Raw genomic sequence first — 26,731 nt, forward strand, 5'->3', positions numbered from 1 at the left:
AACTTTCTTTTGTTGAGTCATGGACTCTCCTTCCCCCACTCCTTAGTTTCCAGGGTCAACGAGCAACATTTTATAAATCACGGGACTGGATTTGCTATGTTTGGTCTTGAGCCAGTTTCTTTATTATCTCTGCTGTTGTACACTACAGTTTTGTAGACACACCAAATAAAATGAAGAAACAAAACCAGGAGATTATTCCCAGACTGTTTGCCGACTGTAAACTGTTACTAGTACACAAAATTTCAAACTGTTGATAGACAAAACAATGAATGCTCCTTTATTCCTGAATCTTTTAGAATAGAAACTGGGAATGGGGGGGAAGTGAGAATGGGAGGTTGTGATTTCCTTTTCTGTCAAACTCCTTTGTTCCTCCTTTGCCTCAGTTTTCTAATTTGTTTGATAGTGTTGTTCAGAATTTTGTTTTCTTCCCTAATTCTACCTAGTGCAAAATGCCTATTTTTTTTTTTTGCACCATTCCATCACAACAAAAAGAGAATCAGGAAGGCTATATGTATACTCATTTATAATCTTCCAGATCTTGCTTCCAGCATTCCTCGGTCTTCAATTGTAGTGTCTCAGGAAATCTATGAAACCACGCCAGTTCACAATCAACCCCACAGAGTTGATTTCTGGACAAGTGTTTAAATAAGTTGCTGTAAGTCATATGGCTAGTTAGGGTCAGAATTCACGAGAACTAAAACCCAACTCTTCCTATACTCCATTGAACACTGAAATCATTCTCACTGGAAATTCAGAATGCCTAAGCAGACACAAGGTCTGGACTGGGTTTCTAGCTCAATCCAGGACTCTTGGACATATATGATCAGAAAGATTCTGAGATCGTGGGCTGTTTCTCGGGGATTGATGATCTGATTCTATGGAGTTTAAGAAACCCGAGCCCTCCTTGAGCAGGACCTACTTTTTTCGTGGTTGACCCAGGGCAGAGCTGACACAGCTGAAACATTTTAGAGCACACCCACATCTCTGGATGAACAGAACAGAGTGGGTGGGAGAAGGGCCATCTGTTGACACGGTCATTAATCCAATAACAGTGCTGGCCAGTATCCTCTCTCGAATTAGTTCTAAGTAAAATTTCTTCAAAATATAATTTTGTTTTATCTTTAAAATCTCCCCTTCTCCTCCTCCCCCAGAAAACTACTACTACATCATCATCGAGTACCTTGCCTTGAATCACAAATCAGGCCAGTATGCATGTGGGGTTAGTCCAAGTCTGCTTAAGAGTGGAACATTTTGTTTTCGGAATGTGAGAAGTATGAAATACAAATCTGCCAAAAGGCTTCCTCTGAATTGCTCTGGGACTAGGCAGGGCAGGCATTAACTTTCCCAGGGAAGGGAGAAGACAAGGCAAGTCTGAGTCAGGTAACGCCCTTGGGTGAGGTCTGGGGAAGATAAAGAATTCAGATCCCAAAGATAGAGCCCATTAAACATTCCTGCGCCCCACTAAGTTGGTTCCACAATAAAGTGAGAAAATGCACGCCCCAACATTTCATGGCCTTTAGACTCGCAGTGGGGGCAGCAGGCAGGGAAGGGTCGGCCTGGTGCTGCCAGAGGTTAATAACTTGTACGAGAACCCAGGAAAGTGCACCTGATTTTCCTACAGAACTGTAGCACTGACTCTAGTAAACCTGTTGGAAGCGGATTTAGAACTAGAAAATCCAGGTCCGCACCCAGGAGCGCCCCTCCCTTCGTTGCTGATCACGCGTGGGGCCTGCGGGCGCCGGCAGGGCCTGGCTCCGCGCGGGGTCGGCCCCTCGGCTCCGCCCGCTTCTCAACCAGCCCCGCCCCCGCCCCGCCCAGGCCCCGCCCCCACCCCGGGGCTGCGCGAGCCGGCTCCGCCCTCGCCCGGGAGCTGCGGGGCTGCGGGAGCGGTGCCGCAGTAGCTGCCTGGCCGGTGCGGAGCCGTCCGTGCCGCTCAGCTCCGTAAGCCGCGCCTCAAGCCCGCCGCCCTCCGTGGGCACCCCAGCCCCGCCATGGTGAAGGTGACGTTCAACTCGGCTCTGGCCCAGAAGGAGGCCAAGAAGGACGAACCCAAGAGCAGCGAGGAGGCGCTCATCATCCCCCCCGACGCCGTCGCGGTGGACTGCAAGGTCCGAGGGCGGAGGGCCGGGCCGGGCTGGGCCGGTGTGCTGCGCGGGGCACGGGCGCGGGGCCGAGGGAGCCGGGCTCCCCCTTTTTCTCGAGCTGCGCCCCTTTCTTGTCTGGCCGCAGCTTCTTTGTAAGAAAGTGCGTGTGCAGGAAGCCGTGCCTGACGCGGGGTTGGGGGCTTGGGAGGCCGGAGAGGGAAGGATGGAATAACTGTGCCGAGCTCACGGTCGTCGGTGCAGTCGGGGGGCCGGGACTGGGTTCCTTCGACCGGGAGGCCAGCGGCCACCAGCAAAGCCACAAAAACAACTACAGAGTTTGGCACTTCCTCCCAGTATAAATGATGTGCCTAAAATGGCTGACATCATAACCAGCCTGAAGCTCTGTTGCTTCCCACTTTTGCTTCGAGGCTGAACAGCACCTGGACTAAGTCCATCTACTATAAGCCTCGGAATTTTAAAAGCATTTTCTTCTTTACCTCCTTTCCCCACGGCCCTTCGGTATTGGCAGGTGAACTTCAGGATGGGGTCTGGAGAGGGAGCGAGGGGGGCGGGTGAGGGAGGAAAGCCAAGTGAAAGTGCTCAGGGTAGGTTCTGGCTGTTGATTTTATAACTAAAACATTGCAGCTAAAGATCAGTAATTACTATGTAGATGTTAGTGTAAAACCGACAGTTGGCTTTTATAGGACCCTTTAGGCTAAGTGAAACTAAATGTAGCAAACTTGCCCTACTTGCAACCCATATAAAATGTTCCTTTATTTTACAAAACCCCTCTTTTAGTTCTAAGTAAAATCAGGAGTGAAATCATAATTGTGCTAATTTTCGTTAGCATTTTCCAAGACTTACTATCACTGGGGTAAACTCAGTTTTAACTTTAAAAAAAAACCTCAATTTGAGTGCAGGTATGCGCAATAAGCGTTATTTTTTATATAGTCTACTGAATATTGTTACTGAAAAATAGGCCACTAACATACTATAAAAATGTTTGAGAATTTAATGTTAATCTGGATGTAGAAATGTTAGCCTGTACTTATTTTTGGAAATGTTCTAGTTAAAAACACAAAGGTCAGGGTTGATTTTAAATGTCTGCCTTGACTTGAAATAGGAACAGTGAACTTATTCCCTAAGGATTAAGTTTGGATATTGGTATTGTTTTTCTGAATCCATTGCAAACAGGCTTGGTCTTACAAGAAAATGTTTGGAATGCACAGACCATAATTCCAGTAGCAAATTATTATCTTAGCTCTGTATTTATGTAACATTCAGTGTACCTGAAATAGATTGATAGTCAAGTGCCCAGTCACAGCAGTCTCAAATACATATATATAGATAGATTTTAATTCTATTATATGTCTTTTTAAATCGTATAAACAAGTATGACTCCTTCCATTAAAAAAGGGGGAGGGGAGCATCAGATGATGTCACTTCAGACAGCTTTGCTCTGTTCCTCTGAAGTGAAGAAGATTTGAAACTGCACAGAAATCAGAATTAATTTGCTGGGCAGCTTTAAACCCAACTTTTGACATTTACTGCCATTTCTGAAATGTTGACCCTGTGTTTAGATGCTCAGAATTTCTCACTATTTCACCATATTCACATTTTTTGGTTATAGCAGCTATAAACAAGTAACCATTCATAGCTCTGTGCTTTGTTTCCATTTCTACTTCCTCAGATCCCCATATCCAAAGAAAAATATTGGACCTAAGCTGTGAGGGCTAGAGTCTTCCTTTGTGACCACATAGCAGTTATGGATGAATGGACAGATACAAAATGACGAATTCTTTTTCTAGCTATAAGCTCAAAGACTTCTTCAGCTAGTGACAAAATATTCTCTACATGAAAAGTAGAATCCTTATAATCAGCTAGTCACTTAATAATAAATGAAAAGCTTATTTTATAACAGACATTTGTGAAAGAATTGTCTCTTCATCTTAGAGCTTGGGCAGTGATTACATAATGTTCTCTGGCTCCTTGGGGTGACTATACAGTAGCCACCCAGTTTGACTGCCTGGATTCTACACAGAATCACCCTTCTGGGGTCTTCCCTTTCCTGGTTGGTTGAGAGGATCAAGTAAAGCTAGTTATGGACCAGAATTCCTGAACAAGAATTGGTAATACCTTTAACCCTCCTAGAACACAATATCCTAAAAAACAGTGGTTCTCAAAATGTACTCTTAAGGGGCACTTGCTCTCATATCATCCGGGATTCTGATTTGAAAATACAGATTCTACTACCTTATGCTTCAAGAATTCTATCACTCCAGTCGGCTGGCTTATGTAATACGCATTCTAGTACTTTTACACTGCTCTTATCTTTTGCTGTTTTTTTTTTTAGCTCTTTTCTCACTTTAGGGTGACAACCCACTGGAAGCAGTTTTATTGCCCCATTTTCCAATCTTGTCTTTTCAGTAACTGTTAATTCCAATAGCCATGTCTGTTGATTTTTTTTAATCTCAACCAGCTTTGCTATTTTTTTATTCTTTTCCTACATTTCCCCTTAACTATTTTCACCTTCCTCTACCTGTCCCAATTAGCACAAAACTCTTAGATGAGTAGAAGCAGCAACAAGTACTACCTATGTTTTGTATAACAGGTGAATTTGAAATTAAATGCATGTTTTATGTTACAGGCAGAAAGTATGTTTGTGTCTGTAACTTTGAACTTTGCAAATTCGTTTGTTGTAGATGTGCAAATGTCAAAGAAAATACTTGATGTAATGAGTCAGATGTCTCAGTTTTGTCATTACTTAACTGTTTGGACTTGGGTTTAAGATTTTAGTAAGATAACAGGGTAGGACTAAATGGTTTGTAAGGACTCTTCCAGTTTTAAAATTCTATGAAGATGCTAGGACTATATAATTATACTAGAGGCCCGATGCATGAAATTCCTGCAAGAGTAGGCCTTCCTTCCCCCAACTGTCAGCATTGGCTTTCCCCCGGAACCCCGGACCCAGGCTTCCCTTGCATCGCACCCACCTTGGCTGGCCTGGCGCCAGTGGGTGTCATAGGATGGTCGTCCAATGGTCTTCCGGATGGTCGTTCTGCTGTTCAGCTGTTCAGTCGATTTGCATATTACGTTTTTATTATATAGGATTTGGCAGGAATTAAATTGTTTTCATTGTAAAAAATCCTTCCTGTATTTTGCATGTTATGTTCCTTCCTCATATTAATTTGCAATAGGTCAAAGAGAAAGAAGATAATAGAAGTATTATGTAATAAATCAAATATTCATTTTGGGTTATGTTACTGTAGAACGGGCAGGGGACATTTTTTCTGCCAAGGGCCATTTGGATATTTATAATATCATTCACGGGCCATACAAAATTATCAACTTAAGAACTAGCCTGCTATATTTGGTCAAACATTAATTAGCTCACCCCTAATGCCTTGGCAAGGCCAGACCAAATGATTTCACAGGCCTTATACATCCCGTGGGCCCGGACCGCCCCACTCCCGCTGTAGAACAATAGTTGTCAACAACTCATTTTGTTGTAATGCTAATTATGAAACACCTTTCCCAGTGTCGAACCTGGAAAAGGCTAACGTTTGCTTCAAAGATATTCCATACAGCATTAATACAGATAAATCGTATTGCCTCTTCTCGTACATTGGAGTTGTAGACGTTCTTAAAAGGGAGATTTTTTTTTTTTTAATCCTCAACAGAGGATATTTTTCCATTGTTTTTTTAGAGAGAGCTGGAAGAGAGAGGGAAAGAGAAATATCGATGTGAGAGAAACACATCAATTGGTTGCCTTCTGCACGAGCCCGACCAGATCCCAGGCTGGGGAGGAGCCTGCAATCTGGGTACGTGCCCTTGACCAGAATTGAACCCAGGACCTTTGGTCCAGAGGCCGATGCTCTATTCACTGAGCCAAACTGGCTAGGGCAAAAGGGGGATGTTTTTAAAAGTAAAGTGCTTGTGTGGGAGGGAAGATGGGGCAGGATGGAAGCTTGAGAAAAAGTGAAAGAATAAACCCACTAAGGTCTGAGTTACCCATCATAAATGGCTATTTGGGCCCTTATTCTTGACACTGGCATTTCCTGTTTGCAGGAAACTGGGCTAGAGGGTTTGGTAATTTAGTTTTTTTTGGTGGTGGTCTTTGTTTTTCTGTTTGTTTGTTTTTTTGGGTTTTTTTTTTGGTGGTTGTGCGGGGGCAGAGGAAAGAAGGAACAAAATATGTGATGACATTACTGAAATGTTGATCTTCACAGAGGGGATTGGGAGCTTGGTTCTCCTTGACAAGTGCAGATCATTACCTAGTGTTTGTAAACATCAGTCTGTAAAAGCTTTGCAGGCATTACATTTTGGTTCTCCATGAGGGTATTGATATCTGAAGTGAATGTTTAGTACTGGGAGATAAATTTTTTGCTCTGTGCATGCCAAGTGAATTGGCAAGACCTCCTGTGTACACATGCCCCATTGGATGCTGCTGCTGCTGCTGCTGCTGCAGAGAGTGGACCAGGTTGCATATTGTACAATTGGAGGACAAGTTACCTGCTTGGGGTATTCCCAGTATCATCTTAAACATATTTTCTCCTGACTAGACAAGCAGGTATACTATCCTTGGTAAAATCATAAACTTTTAAGACATTTTGGAATTCAACTCTGTCATGTAAGAGAGAGGTTTAACTGAGTAGAAATATTTTTGAGCAGAAATATCTCTTGGACAACAGTTACAAACCTTTTAAAATTGATTTAGAATTTAACTTAAGAGGTTTTCATTATGTACTGCTGAAGTTTGACTTGCTTTTAATGTACATTGAAAATGGTATAAGTAGTAATTGTGGGACATTTTCTTTTAGTGCTATCGAATCGTAACTTAAATAACTGAGGTGTCTATTTGAAAGGCATGTTGTTTTTTCAACAGGAAATACTTTCTGAATTCACATTATAACTAATGGTACTTGGACTGCTTTGTCTATCTTTGTTACCAGTAGAGAATGATCCAGAAAAAATTTCTCCTCAGATACATTGATGAATTTATTCTCCTAAACTTTTTGGCACTTTTTATTAGTGCTCAGACTGAAGAAGTTAAGGACTTCGCCCTCGAAGATCTTCTTCAGGCCACAACTGCTATCTGTTAAATAAAGGATTTGACAATTTTGAATTTCTGAATAAGGTATTTGTTTATACCATGTAGAAAATAGTAATACTGGAGCTATATTTTCAAGAAGTTTATATTATGTGTAGTGAGTTATTTTCTTGGCTCTCTTTTGTTCTTTGTATAAAGCTTAACAAAGAATCATTTACAGGGTAGACTGCTGAAAGTTGAAAATTCGAAATTGTATTAGAGATAATGACCCTAAGAAAATCATTGAAAAAATATGTAATTGTGATTATCCTCTTTAATCAGTACTATGATACATATTCTTAACTGCTTTTAGGAAACCTACAATAAAATTTTACTTTCTAAGTGTTACCAACAATTGAATAAATAAAATTATTTTACAATTGAAGATTTTTTTTTGTGCTCTTAAATTGATTTAGAAGTAAAAATAACTTTTAGGGAGTATTTCTATAATTCTACCATTTGGGAGGAAATCAAGAATATTCTTAAGTAGAAGAATTTCAGTCTTGAGTTACAGAAATGAGGAAATTACTCCTTATGATAGAGGGATATTCTGATTTTTCATTTTTTTTTTTTTACTTTAATGCTGATAAGTTTCCAGCAGTAATTTTATGACAGAGCTAATGAAAATATATCAGAAGAAAAATTAATGTTGAAGTAAAAATGCTAACATTTTGAAGTTAAATGTCTTGGAAACTTATTTGGGAAGCTAATACTAAGTATGGTGTTATATATTTAATACCTTGAGGTTTTGAATATTTGCATAAGCCTTTTTTGGCATAGTTTTGATGGATTTTTGTATATTTGAATGTTTAACTTTTAATGCCAAAATCATTTTTAAAAATTTAAGTCTATGTTTTGCAGACTGAGTTAAAAATAAAGTTTAAATCTTGAATTTATTTTTTCTTTAAATATGATTATAATGTTTAAAATTATCTATAGTAATAAAAGGGTAATATGCTAATTAGACCGGGTTGACTGGACATCTTCCAGTCGTCCGGTCCTCCTTCCGGACAAAGCCACGGTGGCGGGGGCTGAGGCAGAGGTGGTTAGGGGTGATCAGGCCAGCAGGGGAGGGCAGTTAGGGGCAATCAGGCTGGCAAGGGAGGGCGGTTAGGGGCGATCAGGCAGACAGGCAGAGGCGGTTAGAGGTGATCAGGCAGGCAGGCAGGTGAGCGGTTAGGAGCCAGTGGTCCTGCATTGCGAGAGGGATGTTCGACTGCCGGTTTAGGCCTGATCCCGGATTGGAGAGGGTGCAGGCTGGGCTAAGGAACACCACTCCCCCCCATGCACGAATTTCATGCACTGGGCCTCTAGTTTAATATAAGAGCCAAAAAAAGTGACATCTAAAAGAAGACCCAACTTTATGCTGGGAAAAATGATTTTAAGAGCTAGTTGATTTAAGATCTGCATTTCATAATATTTATTTTGTTAGCCAACCTTTCTAGTATTTCTGTTCTGCTGTATATACTACTCCATCAGATTTTGTAGGAAAAAATCATTTTTTTCTTGCTTTCATTTTAATGCTAGAAAAAATTTTCCCAGGCCCATCAGTTTCAACTAGTGTAATGCTAGTCATATTAAGCAAAAAGGGCAAACTGCATGCCTCCTGGGCCCAAGAAAATTAGTGAAGCTGGGCTTTTTGCATATTAAACAAGTTAGAACATTCTTTGTTTTCAATATGGATTCAGTGTTGCTCAACCCTCTAATTTTTAAGCACTAAAATCAGGGTTTTTATTTGAAATCTGATTGTTAAATATTAACTAATTCATACAAGCATTTTAGGCAAAGACATTGAAAGCTTGACATGGACAACTGTTTTAGTTTCCTTTGTAGTGAAGAGCAGTGCTGATAAATTATGGCCCATGGGCCCAAATATAGTTTGCTGCTACCTATTTTTATATGGCACATGAGCTAAGAATGATTTTTACATTTTTAAATGGTTGGGGGAAGAATCAAAATAATATTTTTTTCTTTTTGCCCCTGTCCCCTCAATCAGAAGAGGGGTACAGTTCAGGAAAATATTGTCAAGACTTTATAATTCAGAGTGTAAATCCTGCCTCTATCACTGTGATACTTTGGGTAAGTTACTTCAACTCTGTCTCAGTTTCTCCATCAGCAAAATAGAGAATATGATAATCTAAAAATTTATCACAATGCTGTAACAGAGTAAGACTCCATAGATGTTAGCTACTATTATTATTACTACTATTAGAGTTATTACAACTCTAACTTTGTTACAGGGTTTGCCATTCATCAAACAGTTTCATGATGCAAGACAAATGTATTATCTATTCAGTTTTCCTTTTTGCTTTTGATTCAGCTTTGCAGATGTCACTGGTTTTAAGTAAGCTTACCTTAAACATTTTTAGAAGTAGCAGACTTCAAGAAAAAAAATTAAGCAAAGCAGTTATTAATTTTTTGCTTTTATAGATTAATGCCTCAAACCTAAGGTCATTTTCAGATAGTGTCAGGTCCTACTGGCAAATGATAATACTGTAACCTGGATATTTATTTGGGCAAGTCAGAAATCCTCCCAAGCTTGTTTTCTCATTTGTAAAATACAGTTGGTGGTACCAACCTTACATAGTGTTGTGAAAACAACACCCTCTTGCAACTGTCAAATGTTAGTGCTTTTGCCCATTCCCTTCATTCTTGCTTTGTAATATTACTCTCCCTCATATGTCAATTATATAACAACTAGACGCCCGGTGCACAAAATTCGTGCATTGTCGGGGGAGGGGTCCCTCAGCCTGGCCTGTGCCCTCTCGCAGTCTGGGAGCCCTCGGGGGATGTCCTACTGATGGCTTAGGCCAAGTGGGCCTAAGCCGTCAGTCAGACATCCTTAGTGCTGTTGTGGAGGCGGAGAGGCTTCAGCCACCGCTGCTGTCCTCGCCAGCCGTGTGTGATTTAATTGAGGTAAACCCATTCATAACTGACCACTGTTATGAATCGTAATGTAAATATCTGTGTTTTCTGATGGTTTTAGGCGACCCTGCTAGTGGTTCTCAACCTGTGGGTCACGACCCACAGGTTGAGAACCGCTGCTGTAGAGCCTAAGACCATCGAAAAACACAGATATTTACATTACGATTCATTAACAGTAGCAAAATTACAGTTATGAAGTAGCAATGAAAATAATTTTATGGTTGGGGGTCACCAAAACATGAGGAACTGTATTAAAGGGTCGCGGCATTAAAAAGGTTGAGAACCACTGCCTTAGATTGTCAAATAAAAAAAATGACAGCCAGCCCTAACCGGTTTAGCTCAGTGGATAGAGCGTCGGCCTGCGGACCGAAGGGTCCCGGGTTTGATTCTGGTCGGGGGCATGTGCCTTGGTTGCGGGCACATCCCCAGTGGGAGGTGTGCAGGAGATAGCTGATTGGTGTTTCTCTCTCATCGATGTTTCTAGCTCTCTATCCTCCCTTCCTCTCTGTAAAAAATCAATAAAATATATATTTAAAAAATGACAGCCAATACAATAGCCGTCTGGTCCGAATGAGTCAAAATTATATTTATTTTTCTCAGATTGGCAAAAAATATAATACATTTTTTGGTGTGCACAGAATTTTAGTAGTTTATGTGTGCCATGAGATGAAAAAGGTTAAAAAATCGCTGCCTTAGCATTTAGAAGCTAAAAGTAACATTGTTTTCCATTTTTTTGCAGCATTCTTTACTTAGCTTAATAGAAGGCAGGTGGATTCTCATATCAGCTTCTGCAGCTGGCCTGTTGTAGTATCATCCACGTAGCTTTTGGAAAACTGCACTGTATACTAGTTCGAGAATAATAAAGAAAACATTATCTTAGTTTTATTATAAGAATAGTTCTAACAGGTGGATCCCCTGAAAGGGTGTCCCTGGACCACATTTGGAGAACTTCTCTAAATACTTACATATACTGCTGTTGCATGGTTTCTGTTTTTTTTTCTATTTTTTGTTTGTTTGCAATATGTATTGCCTACTGGCTTTCTAATAATAAAAAAGGGAATAGCTTTTTCTATATATTTTTACATATTGCACATAATCTATTTTCCTAGTATAGTTATAGTAATTTCTGGTTAAATTTATATTCTTCGCTTTTATAATTGACATAAACATTATTTAATCTGAGTAGTATAGAATGACTTTATACTACCTTTCTCATCCAAAACCTTTTTATTATTTGATAATTGCTCCCTAGACTGAGAGGGAGGATTGCTTATTTTTTATGTACTTATTGCTCATTCATCTTCAGACTTTCTGACGGTAGTATAATTGCTTTTCTGTATGTACAGACTTATCAGGTATCTTGATCATGTTTCCTGTTTTCTTGGTGATAGATCACTTATTATTCTTCAGTCTTATCATCTAGACTGGTTACATTCCAGCCATGTTGCTATGCTGATGTCCTGAGGGTAATTGCTGCCCTGGATTTGAATTAACTTTGCCTCTATCCCATGTTGGATCGGTAGTTTTATGAATCTGAGATCAATATTTTTGAAACCATGCATGTCTGAGAATCTTGATCCTCACATTTAATTAATAAATCATCTGGGTATAAAATTCTAGGTTAGCAGAAATGTTTTCCCTCCAGTGTTTTATCTTCTGGTCTGATGCTATTCTGATTCCTGGTTCTTTGTACATGGCCAGTTTTGTTTTACTTTTTTCCTCTAGAAGCTTCAGATATTTTTCCTTGTGCTTTTGACTTCCAAATTTTTATTGACATAGTTTGTCTGCTGTCATTCATTTTTATTCTCTGTATTAAGGTTTATTTTGTTTGTTCTTTTTACTATTACTCTGCCCAGCTTTCAGGAAGAAGTAAAGATAAACATTTAACTGGAAATCAATAGGACTCTGAATTTTGCTATCTTGATAGCTTTTTAAAGATTTATTAGAATATGCCTTAAACATTAAAAATGGACTTAATGATAATTAATAATAGATCATGGAAATCAGCTGCATTATTAGCACTAGTTTAACACATTAAACTCCCAGCCTGTTTTGTCTTCTGAACGGAAAGTATAGTATCAGTCACCGGTGTGACTGACTGGGCGCTTAACGTGTTAAGGTCAGACAGGATTGCCTGGAGAGAGATATTTTAACCTTTTTCATCTCAAGGCATCTTCTGGTCTTCCTCTTTAAAGCTCCAAAACTGTCTCCTTTAGAGCAACAACTCATCACCAACTTTGTGGTTTTGCTTTGTGGCTTTATTAATACTTTTAACTTAAGTTTCATTTTGTACTTAATATCTTTTTCATTTATTTTGACATGCTTATATAAGCTGTTGTGCCTGAATTATTTTTCTTTATTGTGTTTTTGCTTATGTGCATATGATTTTAATACTTTTTTATTACTATGCTTTGTAATTTGACGAACAGTAGATACAAATCTGACACACAGCACTTATGTGTGTGGTTTAATTGAGGTAAAACCATTATGATAGCAGAATTCTGTAGAAACTCAGGCTATGTTTTTGTTGTTGTTGTTGGATATGAGTATTATCCAGTTGTGACATCATGTCACTTTACCTGTTACCAGAATTAATTTGCCTGAGCTGTCGGTCAAGTGGTTGACCTAATAGCTTCATGCTTCCTCTTCCCTAAGATGCATATGGAATCAGATGATATTTAGGCCTTATTAGTTCTATGATAGCACACAAATAATTTTACTTAACTTTTCTTTTTTTTTTTTTAATATATATTTTATTGATATTTCACAGAGAGGAAGGGAGAGGGACAGAGAGCTAGAAACATCGATGAGAGAGAAACATCGATCAGCTGCCTCCTGCACACCTCCCACTGAGGATGTGCCCGCAACCAAGGCACATGCCCTTGACCGGAATCGAACCCGGGACCTTTCAGTCCGCAGGCCGACGCTCTATCCACTGAGCCAAACCGGTTTTGGCACTTAACTTTTCTGGCTTTCATTATATTTATAAATATAATGTAAAATGATGTATTGGACTAAATGCCTTTTCATGGTCCTTCCACATGGAAGCTTTTCTTTCTGAGAACTAAACTGATCATATATTCAGAGGCACCTATTGCATGGCCAGATACTAGACTAGGAATTTTTAAGTTACTAAGCGGCCCCAACATTTGAGAAGCACTTAGAGTAGCTGAGATAGACTAACTAATTATGTAAACCAAGTTAATCACAACCTACTTAAATGTCTGTATCTGCTTTCACAAGAAAACAATACCCTGGGATCCAAGAGCTAGAAGAGTGGTGGAATGAGGGAACAAGATCAAATGACTATTGAGTATTTATTGTTGATGCATTTGATGCTTAGGCATAGGGTTCAAAAAGCACTTTTAATTTTATTTTATGTGTTAATCCTCACACCAGGATTTTTTTTTTTCCATTGATTTTTAGAGAGAATAGAAGTAGCGTGAGAGGGAGGGGGAGAGAAAGAGAAACAGAGGAAGAGAAACAGAAAAGGAGAAACAACGATGTGAGAGAGACATGGATTGGTTGCCCCTGCACACACCCAGCGTGGGGCTGGGGATCCAACCTGCAACCCATATGCTTGCCCTTGACCAGGAATGGAACCCGCAGGGTGACGCTCTAACCACTGAGCCAGGCTCAAAGCACTTTTTACATTTCACTCTATAGAGACAAATATCCCCAATCTCAAGAACTGGATTTATTTTTCTAGTAGTCATTTTGTATTAACTTTCAAATTTTTCAACTTGGTCAGAAGATATAACTTTCCACATTTTAAATTATTTTATGCTTTTAGTAGAATATCCTAGGAATTTTCTTATCAAAAATTCTGCATTTTAAATGGAATTATTCATATTTGAATATGAATGTGTAATTCTTCTGTTGAATAACATTAAGATCCAAGATTTAAACAAAAATGAGTCTAGAAAGGTTTGCTTTTCCAAACCCTCTAATCTTTACACTTAATGTTATAATGAATTATAGAAATTATTATTCCTATCATAACTAAAATTTTCAGGAAGACAATTGACATTCTTATTAGGAACAATATGAACTCATGATTTAGCCAGTGGCAGAAGAAACCTATCTTGACCAATTTATCTATTTCTGGTAAAGGCCACAATTCACAATAAGTAGCATATGTAATACCATTGTTTATAAACCTGCTTGTAAGTGCTGGTCTAGACTTTTCTTTTGACTACCCATTGCCTTTAAATCTCACCAATATGAATTTTATATATATAAAAAAGAATAAAATATTTTAAGGTACATATTCATATATTAATATTCTGCTTTGTTCCTAATGATATAACAGTGAGTGAGTTATGATCTAGCACTAAAAGCATTTACAGCCTGATTTTTTATTTTTTATTTCTGACCTATTTTCTAAACCTAGACCTGTGCTGATTATATAGAATGTCAATATGTGGTTCAGATTTTATATATTTCTCACAATAGATTGTGCCACAATGGCTTTAAATTTTAATTTCTTTTTGTGTCTGTATTGCTGCTTGTATATTGTAGGATTTTTTAACCAGTAAAGGACGTTCGTTAATGAGAAATGTGTTTTGTAGACATTGTAATTTTAGATTAATTTCTCATTTTTAAATCTCCCCTATTCCAAGTACAGAATAATATAATAACTCTATTATTCATGTAATGATAATCACTTGAAAAACTGCTTTCCTTTGCTGTGTCAGACACAGCATTTCCCATGTGGACTTTTGTCACCATAATTGAGATTGTAGCAATCTTGTTTGAAAAGTCAAATACTGATTTAAATGAATAAGAAAATGCAAACAAATGTTTGCTGTCTTTATAGCTTAAGAATAATAAATTGGAGCAATCTCTGACATAATTTTTGTGGATCTAAGATTATAGTTAGAAGAGCATTTTGGAATTTTTAAAGTAGGTTTTAAATGATAACCAAGGTTTTCGTTCGTTTATTTTAAAATTCTTATTGGAATGGAAAGGGATTTAATTTTGTTGTCCAGTAATTAAGTCTTTTTGTAATTGGCATTTTAAATTGTAGATTGCTTTTTATTTGCTTCAACCTTAAGTAGATTTTTATTTCAGCTTATCTCTCCCAGCTAAATCAGCTGGTGAAGGAAATGACAGCTGTCATTTATTAAGCACTTCTTATTTACTATATACCAAACAATGATTTAAATGCTTTATATATTTTCTCATTTAATCCCCACAACAACCCTATCAGATAACCCACATTTATGATGGAGTAATTGAGATGGAGAAGTTAAAATATCACTTGTCCAGCTGTTTCCCGTCCTCTAAAATTTTGACATTTATTGTCTGCTATCAGTCTTATTTTTCTGTTTTTCTTATAGGTTTGTACCTTTTTCAGCTTCTTTAGTATCATTTACTTGGGTCTTAGGAAAAAACACATATACACAAAAACCTGTCCTTGCTGCTCATTAGTTGAGGAGGGATAGGAATTTGAATTTACTGGAGTATTGAATACTGAAAAATTCGGCCTTTTTAGATATATAGTTCTGGTAATTTTGACAAGTGTATATAGTCATATACAGAATATTTTCCTCACCCCCCCCCCAAAAAAAAAATTCCTTCATATCACTTTGTAGTCATTCCTGTCTCTCACCCCTGTCCCAGTTTTCTGTTCCTATAGTTTGCCTTTTCTAGAATGTCATATAGATGGTATTATAACCTACGTAGCCTTCTGTCATTCTCATTGTTCTATCTTTTCTGGAAACTGGGAGTTGTCTGGAACAGCTCTTTGATTCCTATAGCCCTTGGGCCAGAGTTTTCTTTGGGCTTATCCAATCCCTGCCCTTCTCTGCCACCATTTTTTTTGTTTGTTTGTTTGCTGATGCCAACTGTTTGGATTTGTTCTTTGTAAAAGAATGCCTGTTCTGTTATTTAAAAGATTAAGTGCTTTGTTAACCATATTAATCTAGTCTCTAAAACCCAGAACTCAAAATCCTTTATACGGGGAACTGTTTTAGACTGGTTGTTTGATAAAATTGGGTATCCCTAGTCATAGCTGGAAATGAAGATCAAGGTGATGTAGAAAAGAACTTGGTATGTTTTGTTTCCAACTAGGGACAAAAATGATGAGAAAGGAGTCGAGAAAACTAGACCGTTAATCAGAAATCCATTTTAAAAAAATTTGAATCACCTGATTTTTAAAAATGTTGGCAACTAATTCTGTATTTTGGAAAACAGTACACAGGCCAAACAGCACATCCATGGGCAGCTGGCCTGTACATCCCCATATTTATCCATATTACCACATGAAAGGGTTAAAGAGAATAAAATGGGGCAGAGAAAAACTTACTGTGCTTAGCAGATATCTTGCAGAAAGCTTGCAGCCTTGAGCACCGCATAGCCCAGAAAACCACTAGCCATCTGACTGACGCTGAAAGGAACCAAGGACAACTGGACCCTTACGTCAGCAGAGCAGGTTACAGCCAGCAAAAATTAATAAAAACCTTTCTCTCCCTGCTCTCTTTGCTGACTCCATTTTATCGGACTCAGCCCACCTGCACACAGGTGCCTGGAATAAAATCTTTTTTGATACGTTATGGCCTCATGTCATAGGTGCATGACCCTGGCCCACTCCGAACCTTTACCAAATATGTTTTACAATGTGCATTCCTAAATAACTAAATCTACTTCTGAAGGTTCAGTAGCTCATGTTACTCTGAGTTGAATAAATTATATTGGTTCTTTTCTGTATTTCTGTCTCATTTTTATACCCGAAGTGTTTATGACATCACTTTTTTCTATTTTTTTTTAATATAATTTTTAACCCTAACAGATACTTTTCTTTTTAGTACTTTGGTTCTTAAAGCATTGTTCATTTGCTATAATAATGCAAAATAGTATATCTGAGAGCTTCGAAAAAATGTTTTTTTCATTCATCCTAAAAAGAAGGCTCAAATAGAAGTGCCTGGGTATGTAAATTGCTTTGTTAGTATGGGATCAGAATGAAAATTAGATGAAAACCCTTGCATTTTGTCTGAGTTAAGTTTATAACTGAAGCACATTTCTGAAGCTCCTTAGGGAAATGATTAAGGTGACCTAATTCTTAACTAATTGAAGTACCAGAACAGAATTTGTCCTTCATTTTGCTTAAGATATAATTAAGCAATTTTACTTTATCATATAAGATTTATTTGAACTAGAAATTAGTACAGTGCAAGACTGAGAATGCTTTTTAATGCTGTGTCTTTCTATACCTGCTGTTGAGTGATTGTAGGCCAGCATGTGCTTCAGTGTCTTCAATTATAAACTGGGGTAAAAACTTGAGGTTTTAGAAAGATTAATGAAATGATAATTGTATAGCACCTGCGGGAGATCAGCATAATTTAAGGTGAACCAGTTTTATTGCAGTACATAGGGAAGTTACATTTCTGCAATTTGTTTTAAATTAGACCAGGTAATGTTATATACCCCAGTGAAGAAGCTCTTGTTCACGAGTGATTTTCTTTCTTGTTGATTTTTTGTTGTTCTTTAATTAAGAAGTAATCATAGCACTGGCCAGCGTGGTTCAGTGGCTAGAGCACCAAGCCTGCGCACCTAAGGGTCTCGGGTTCGATTCTTGGTCAAGGGCACGTACCTGGGTTGTGCATTCACTCTCTGCCCCCAGTCAGGACATGTGTGGGAGGTAGTTGATGTGTCTCTCTCATGTAGATGTTTTCTTCTCCCTCCTTCCCACTCTCTCTGAAAAAGCAATGGGAAAAATATCCTCAGTTGAGGATTAGTAAAAAAAAATTTTTTTAAATAATCTAAGCATACAAAAACAAAGAGAATCTGTAATACCATTTTATATTTTTAAAGTCTTAGGTACATATACTCTATGTATTATGCAGATTACCTGGTTTGTGTTTTTGTTTTATTTTGTTTTTTGTTCAGCATTATGTTTCTGAGATTTAGCTCAAAATCAACAATGCTAGGCGATTTCATTTTAACTATTATTATATGAACCTATAATACTTTATTCTCCACTTGATGGATATTTAGATTATTTCCAATATTTTATTGACAATTCTACAGTAACCATTATTGGAGTTATATCTTTATGTATGTACACAAAAGGATATCTAAGGCTATAGTACCAGGAATGGAATTGCTGGTCATAGGGTATGTATCTTTAATTTTATTAGATGCCGCCAAGTTATTCTCCAAAGCAATTGTACTAACTCCTGTCAATTCTATGAAAGGTTTCAATTCTCATTGTTCTATACTTCCTCCAGCTTTTGGTGTTGTTAGATTTTTATCACCTGATATGTAGGATTTCAGTTGATATTTCCCTCATTCCTCATATTGAAATATAATTTACATGCAATAAAATTGACCCATATTATGTGTACAACTTAATTGAATTTGTGGTAACTGTATAAAGTCATATATTCACCACAACAATCAAGATATGAAACATTTCCATTAGGCTAAAAGGTTTCCTCATGTCTTATCAATCTTCCTTCACCAGCCCTTGGCCATGGCAGCCACTAACTTGCTTTTTATCACTATAGTTTTGCCTTTTCTGAAATTTCATAAATATGGAATCATGCAGTGAGTAGTCTTTTGCATTGGGCTTCTTTCACTTGAATGTTTTGATTCATTACAAATATACCACAATTTATCCATTCATCAGTTAGTGGCTATTTTGTGTTGTTTCTATTTTGGGACAATTATGAATAATGACTCAGTTGATTTTTAATTACTGATCTTTGGCAGTCTTGCTGAACTTCTCATTGGTTTGAATAATTTGACTTTTTCAGATTTTCTACAGTTATATCATTTACACATGACAGTTTTGTGTTCTCTTTCCTAATCTTTATATCTGTTTGTGTTCTTGTCATTTGTGTACTAGCTAGGATCTCTACTACAATGTTGAAAGGAAACAAAAAATCAATTTTAGTGTGCATTCCTCATATTTTTTAATTGAAAGGGTATGGTATAAGTCTGAAGTTCCACCATTAAGGGTGAGGTTTGATACAGATTTTTGATGACTAGCTTTATTTATCTTAAAGAATCTCACTCTTTTTTGCAAAGATACTCTATTACGAATGGGAATTGGAATTTGACAATTGCATTTTCTACATATTTTGAGATGGTTGTGGGGTTTTTCTTTTTAAATTTTATATGTGGCTTTTTTCTTTAAGCTTACTCTTTCAAGTGTTAAAATTTAATTATTTAAAATACACTTAATAAATTGCTAGTTTAAAACTTTTCTATCTTGTATATTCTTGAATTCCTCTCCATGACACAGATTGCAATATGGCATGTCATTTATTTGTCATGCATAAAGTTAACTTTGTCTGTAAGTTGCTTAAGATGTGAGCCATGTCTTAATCAAGATATGAGTCAGGGCTTAATCACACTTGAATTTCCCATAGGTTCTAGCACCGTACATTGCAAATAACAGGCCCTTCATAAATGTTGAACTGGGCTAAGTACTTAGGGCTGCTGTTCTTTGCTAAATAGCCACTGTAGAGGAGAAACCAAGATGGCGGCATACGTAAACACCTAAACTGCTGCCTTACCCAACAATTTCAAAACTACAACTAAAAGACAAAACGGACATCATCCAGAACCACAGGAAGGCTGGCTGAGTGGAAATTCTACAACTACAAGGAAAGAGAAAAGCACACTGAGACTCAGAGGAACTGCGGAAGGCAGAGGTACTGAGACGCGCGCACGGAGAGGACTGGCAACTGAGTGCACGGCTGGCTTTCTTAAGCGGAAGGGAGACAAAAGCTCCTGACTGCACTGAACTCCAGTTTCGGGTGAGACTCTGGGGACCCAGACTCATTCGGGGAGAAACTGGACTGTCTGGCAGCGGTCGAAACTTGAGGAGGCTTTCTCTCAGAGGTGCCTGCAGCGATTACCACGGTACACTGAGACACAGGGGGCCTCTCAGGGCAGGGCTGACGGGAAGCCATTGTTGTCTGCTCAGCCCTGAGACTCCGCCCCATCCAAGCTGAGCACAGAGGCTTTTGCAAGTCTTGTCTCATAAGGGTATCTCCAGCACAGAAGTTCTCCCAGCGTAGACACAGCTGATCCTCACAACCAATTGGCCTGGAGGTCAATTCCTCCCAGTGATACCAACAACAATCAAGGCTTAACGACAACAAGACTGTGCACACAGCCCACAAAGGGGTGCACCAAGAGTGTCCACCTCAGGTAACTGGGGAAACTGAGCCACTGGGCCCTATAGGACACCTAGCACACAGAGACACTCTGTCAACTCAGGGAAGCAGCCAAAATGCGGAGACAAAGAAACAGGTCTCAAATGAAAGAAAAGGAGGAAAGCAAACGACTGGATATAGAGTTCAAAACCACGGTTATAAGGTTTTTCAAGAATTTTCTAGAAAAGGCTGATAAATTTAGCGAGACCCTCAAGGATATGAAAAAGGACCAACTAGAAATTAAGCATATACAGACTGAAATAAAAAATATACAGAGATCTAACAGCATACTAGAGGATCGCAAGAATCAAGTCAAAGAATTGAAATACAAAGAAGCAAAAAACACTCAACCAAAAAAGCAAAAAGAAAAAAGAATCCAAAAATATGAAGATAGTGTAAGGAGCCTCTGGGACAACTTCAAACGTACCAACATCCGAATTATGGGGGTACCAGGAGAAGAGAGAGAGCGCAAGATACTTTAAACCTATTTGAAGAAATAATGACTGAAAACTTCCCCCACCTGGTGAAAGAAATAGACTTACAAGTCCAGGAAACGCAGAGAACCCCAAACAAAGGGAATCCAAAGAGGACCACACCAAGACACATCATAATTAAAATGCCAAGAGCAAAAGACAAAGAGAGAATATTAAAAGCAGCAAGAGAAAAACAGTTAGTTACCTACAAGGGAGCACCCATACGACTGTCAGCAGATTTCTCAACAGAAACTATGCAGGCCAGAAGGGATTGGCAAGAAATATTCAAAGTGATAAATAGCAAGAACCTACAACCAAGATTACTCTACCCAGCAAAGTTATCATTCAGAATTGAAGGTCAGATAAAGAGCTTCACAGATAAGCAAAAGCTAAAGAAGTTCATCACCACCAAACCAGTATTATATGAAATGCTGAAAGGTATTCTTTAAGAAGAGGAAGAAGAGGAAAATGGTAAAGATAAAAATTATGAACAACAAATACATATCTATCAACAAGGGAATCTAAAAATCAAGTGAATAAAAAATATGAACAGAAAAAACTGATGAATATAATAGAATCAGGAGCATAGAAAGGGAGTGGACTGACAATTCTTGGGGGGAAAGTGGTGTGGGGGGTGTGGGAAGAGACTGGACAAAAATCGTACACTTATGGATGAGGACGGGGGTGGGGGGTAAGGGCAGAGGGTGGGGTGGGAACCGGGTGGAGGGGAGCTATGGGGGAAAAAAGAGGAACAATTGTAATAATCTGAACAGTAAAGATTTATTAAATTAAAAAAAATAGCCACTGTATGTCACAAATTCTTATGTTGCACCACGCATATCATTACCATGCTGGCTGCTAATGTAATACATATGGGTTCTTTTTTTAAAAATAAGCTTTAAAAATAAGATATAAATTTTATTCACTCATCAAATATTTGTTGAGAACCAACAAGGTGCCAAGGTTGGCTGTAAGCTACCAGCACTGCCTAATGACAGGGATCCATACTGAGAATGTGTTAGGCGATTTTGTCATTGCATGAACATTATAGAGTATACTTGCACAAACTTAGATGGTATAGCCTCCTACATACATACCTACGTTATATGGTACAACCTGTTGCTCCTAGGCTACAAGCCTGTACAGCATGTACTGTACAAAACAAGGAGAGATTAAATCTAGCACAAGAGAAGATGATGCAATTAAGATGAGGTGGCAAGATGAGGTGGACAGGAGTTATATGAGGCTGTTTCTATTGTAACATGGCATAGTGTTTTACAGCAAACTTTTTTTAAAATATATTTTTGTTGATTCCAGAGAGGAAGGAAGAGGGAGAGAGAGAAACATCAATGATGATAGAGAATCATTGACTGCCTACCTCCTGCACAGCCCCCAGTGGTGATCAAACCCAAACCCAGACCAATGCTCTAGCCACTGAGCAAGACTGGCTAGGGCCAGCAAACTCTTTTTGATAAGTGAAAAAAAGAGTACACTCTAAATAAAAGATTAAAAGTGTACTATAGTAAATACATAAACCAGCAACATTGTCGTTTATTATCATTATAAAATATTATGTACTATGTAATTATATGTGTTACACTTTTATACAACTGGCAGCACAGTAGATTTGTTTACACCAGTATCACCACAAGCAGGAGCAACACATTGCAATTACAGCAGCTTTGACATCACTAGCTGATAGCAATTTTTCAGCTCCATTATAATCTTAGTAGTGTCCCAGTGCACAGATTTTTGCACATTGAAAGGACATTAATTAGAAGAAATATTTTAATATTGCTGTTAGCCCTTTCTCTATAATAGAAGTGTCAACCAAATTCACGATCAACAATGACAGATCGAAACACACACGTGCGTTTGGCACCAGCAAGAGCTTTATATGTATTGTGCATATGCGAGTCAACTTAGCCTTTTATATATCCTATCTCATAAAGAGAGGATATGCTAATTGACCCTCACGCTGTTGCAAAGATGGTGGTGCCCACAGCCAATTAGGAGGGAATATGCTAATTGACTGTCCCGCCCTCAAAGATGGCAGCGCCCACAGCCAATAAGGAGGGAATATGCTAATTGACTGCCCCGCCCTCAAAGATAGCAGCGCCCACAGCCACAAGATGGAGGCGCCCAGTCCCCTAAGCCCCGCCGGGACGACAGGTGCCCGGCCGCTCCACACGCCTGCCTCTGGAGTCCCCCAGTGTCCTCAGCCCCCTAGTCACCCAGGTCTGGCCCGAGGTGCAGGCAAGCCTCAGGTGGCAACTGCCCAGCCGCCCAGGGCCGCCCGAGGCTCAGGTAACCAGGGCTGGCTGAGGCTTGCGCTGCCGGCAGTGGCAGCAGCAGAGGTGTGATGGGGGCGTCACCTTCCCCTCATTGCTGGGTCACCTCCCTCCCTTGAAGGCTCCCGGAGCAGGCCGGGCTGAGGGACCCCCCCCTCCAGTGCATGAATTTCCATGCACTGGGCCTCTAGTATAGAATAAACTTGCTTAATTAGATCTGCTTTCTGATGTAGCTAAACTTTTTTCAGCCCAGTGAAACACCCCAACTTCTCTTTCAGGTAATTGTCAGCAACACAGCAGTAAATATCAACATGAAGCAGACTATTGTAGATCACACAGGGGGAGTACACAGGGTAAAATATTTAACTGTAGCAGTGTTTGACTATATTCTGCACAGTGAGAAAACCTGAAGTCATTTTCAAGGTCCACCATTTCTTCTTTTCAGTTGGGTCAAGTTTCTAAACTTTCTAAATCTCTGTTTTCTGGCTAATGAAAAGAAAATAGGATTCCACTAAGTCTCCTATCTACTTACTCCAGGATTTCTGTGGGGATCAAATGAGATGAGGCAGGTGAAAATGCTTCACAGACATTTGGTTACAGTGTGAAATGTTTGCACCTGGCTATAAAGCAAGTCATGTTCCTGGGCTGAAGAAACTCCAAGGAGGCTAGTCACTAGGGAGAGGGAGCTGGGCATTGCTATGTGATGTCATTACCCAGCACCCACAGTGATTGTTTCTGGGCTGGGCTGGGCTGTGGGCTGCATTTTGCACCATGGGGTCTCGGCAGCGTCAGCTGCGACTTGGTTGGCTGTTGCTCAGGTGCTGGTGGGGCCTGTGTCCTACTTGGGGGAAGCAGAGTGTTGCTTTGTGGGTGCCAGGTCCACAGTGCCATTTCTCTGTAAATGGGCAGTGCACATCACAGTAGCTCCTGCATTGAGTGTCTGCGCCCTGGTGGTCAGTGCACATCATAGCGACCAGTCAGAGGATTCTTAGCATATTAGCCTTTTATATATATGGACTAGAGGCCTGGTGCACAAAAATTTGTGCACCGGGGGGGGGGAGCGTCCCTCAGCCCGGCCTGCCCCCTCTCATAGGGAGCACTCAGGGTGATGGGGAAGGCGACTGGGCCGATCAGGGGAAGGCGCCACTCCCATCACCCCATTGCTGCTGCCACTGCCGGCTCTCGCAGCTGCCGGCCCTACTCGGCCCTCGCAGCCACTGCAGCTTTGTCCGGAAGGACGTCCAGTCTATCCGGTCTAATTAGCATATTACCCATTTCTTAGTATAGTTGGGACCACCTTCCTATATGCACATCCTTAGCTGAAACATCATGTAGCATGTGCCTGTATGACTGTAACCTATACTTATAATAGGGTAATATGCAAATTGGTCGGGATGCCATCACGTAACAGGAGGGCAGGGCAGCATCCTACAAGCGGCGGAGAGCTACAGGAGGGCGGGGCAGCAAGCTACATGGGGCGGAGAGCTGCAAGTGGCAGTGGGCGGGGCGGCCAGCTGAGGCAAGCGGCAGTGAGCTACTCACGCACGGATTCGTGCACAGGGCCGCTAGTACAAAATGAATATGAATGGATACTTACAACATCCTTGTAGCCTAGCAGGGAAAGAAAAGATCTGTATCTGACTTATTCTAATGCAAAGTAGAAGGTGATCACTATGAATTTAGAGAAGAAAAGAGATTAGATGAACTTTAAATACCTGGTAGTATTCTATGACTGTAGTGCATGAACTTTGGCTCCATAATTTGGCGACTGAACGATTTTTATTTCCTGATTCTTAAGATGTGGTTCACATTGTTGAAGTGCTGAGCAATGGTCTGTGACTAAGTAAAGTATTTTTTAAATTAAATTCTTTGAGAAACTTAAATTTTTTTGTCTTACTGTCATTGTCTTAATGTTTTATTTGTTAGTTTTGCATTTTTCTTTAGTTTGAACAAAAACATTTATTTCTCACAGTCTAGAAGCTGGGAAGTCCCAGATCAAGGTGTAGGCAGATACACTTCTGGTGAGAGCCTGCTTCCTGGTGTAGATGGCTATTTTCTCTTTGTATCCTCACATGGTGCAGAGCAGAGACCTAATTCTTTTTTTTATTATTATTGATTTTAGAGATGGAGGGAGAGGGAGAAAGAAAAAAACATTGATGTGGGAGAGAAACATCAATCAGTTGCCTCCCATATGCACCCAACAGGGGATTGAACTCACAACATAGATATGTGCCCTGACCAGGAATCAAACCTGCAACCTTTTGGTGTTGGATGATGCTCCATCCAACTGAGCCACTCCAGATACCTCTCCATTGGTCTGCCCCATTTACTTGTCCATTCTCATCTCTTGTACCCCTTCCCACCATATTGGGCACTCTAGCCATACCACATGTGGCCCTTGGAGATAAACATTTTAGCTTGATTCATTTTTTTGCCCCTTAACTCTGTCTTCTGTGTGAGTAATGAATATTTGTTCTTCAATATTCCATTCCATTAGTTTCTCCCTTGGGTAGTCTTCTTCAAACAATATCATCCCTTCTTCTGTGCTCTCTACATTCTTTATTAGAACCCATGCCATTTTTATGTTCTCTTTGCATAATTATTTTCCAGACTGATTTTGTCTGATCTCTTCTTGACAGAGGCTATCTAACCAGTGCCTAGAACATAGTAGATCAGTGGTTCACAATGTGGGGGCAATTTGATTTTTTAAGAGGGGCATTCGAGAATGAGTTATTATCAGTGAATTTTTTGCATTTCTTATGGTTCTAGGGGCCTCATATACAGTATATAAATATATATTGTGACATATTTGTGCATTTCAGTTATCATGTGTTTTGAAACTTTGCTATTTTTTTCATATCACTTCATATTATTTTCTTAACAATTTCTTAGTGATTTCTTCCTCAGTACTTCAACTGTCCTTTCGTTCTTTTATTTTTCTCTTTCATGGATGCCATGTTCTTTGAAAGTTTGTTTAGACCAAGTTAATGCCCTGTTAGGCTTCCTCCACGTGAATAGGAGTTCACTTTTTGAATAATAAGAATTATATGTCCCGGGGGCAGGGGGAGCATCAGGATTTTAGAGATGCTGTAGGTGGGGCATGGCCAAAAAAAGGTTGGAAACCACTGTAGTAGACATTCTTGAAATTATTGTTTACTGGCCAGTAAAAAATTATATACCAAAAAGCCTGGAAACTTGTCATTAATTTGATAGTTAGGGCTCTATATTCTTTTACAAGTGTCAGCCCATGCTCCTTGGCTATTCACTTATGTGCTACTAGAAAAGAGGGCCTGCCAAACAGTAGGTGTTGTACACACTTTTGACTGTCTCAACAGCTGGTACCAAATGTTTAGAAATGACTATTTCCACCCCTCCACTCTGCCTCCATCTTAAAATTATGCTTGGAATGAATTCTTATCTCCTAAGGGCTCAAGCAAAACACTGTACTTTATCATTCATTTTCATTTTACCTTATAGCTTAATGGAATTCTTAATAACTTTTTATTCACAGGTGTGGAATATCTTACATGACTTAATAAATTCGTCTAGTCATATTCTCATTATGTACTACTCCCTTGCAGTGCACTTGTTATGTTAGTATATAGTACATTGACAAGCATACCTACTCTAGCACAGTTTAATGTTCTCACAGCTTGTGGTTAGACAATCACAACTTTGTCAAGTGTTCCCCCGATATTTC

General features: G+C 39.2%; 1 protein-coding gene across 1 annotated transcript in view; it reads left to right on the top strand.

Moving 5' to 3' along the window:
- The first annotated feature begins 1,708 nt into the window (after positions 1-1,708).
- The window catches only part of ITM2B (integral membrane protein 2B), a 32,052-nt gene continuing 7,029 nt past the window's right edge, over positions 1,709-26,731 (top strand). The window contains exon 1 of the mRNA XM_080661752.1: positions 1,709-2,108. Within this exon, the coding sequence (XP_080517878.1) occupies positions 1,992-2,108 (117 nt within the window). The 5' untranslated portion in view covers positions 1,709-1,991. The remainder of the gene's footprint in view (positions 2,109-26,731) is intronic.

The sequence above is a fragment of the Plecotus auritus genome (genome assembly GCF_963455305.1).
Source record: "Plecotus auritus genome assembly, chromosome: 3".
NCBI lineage: Eukaryota > Metazoa > Chordata > Mammalia > Chiroptera > Vespertilionidae > Plecotus > Plecotus auritus.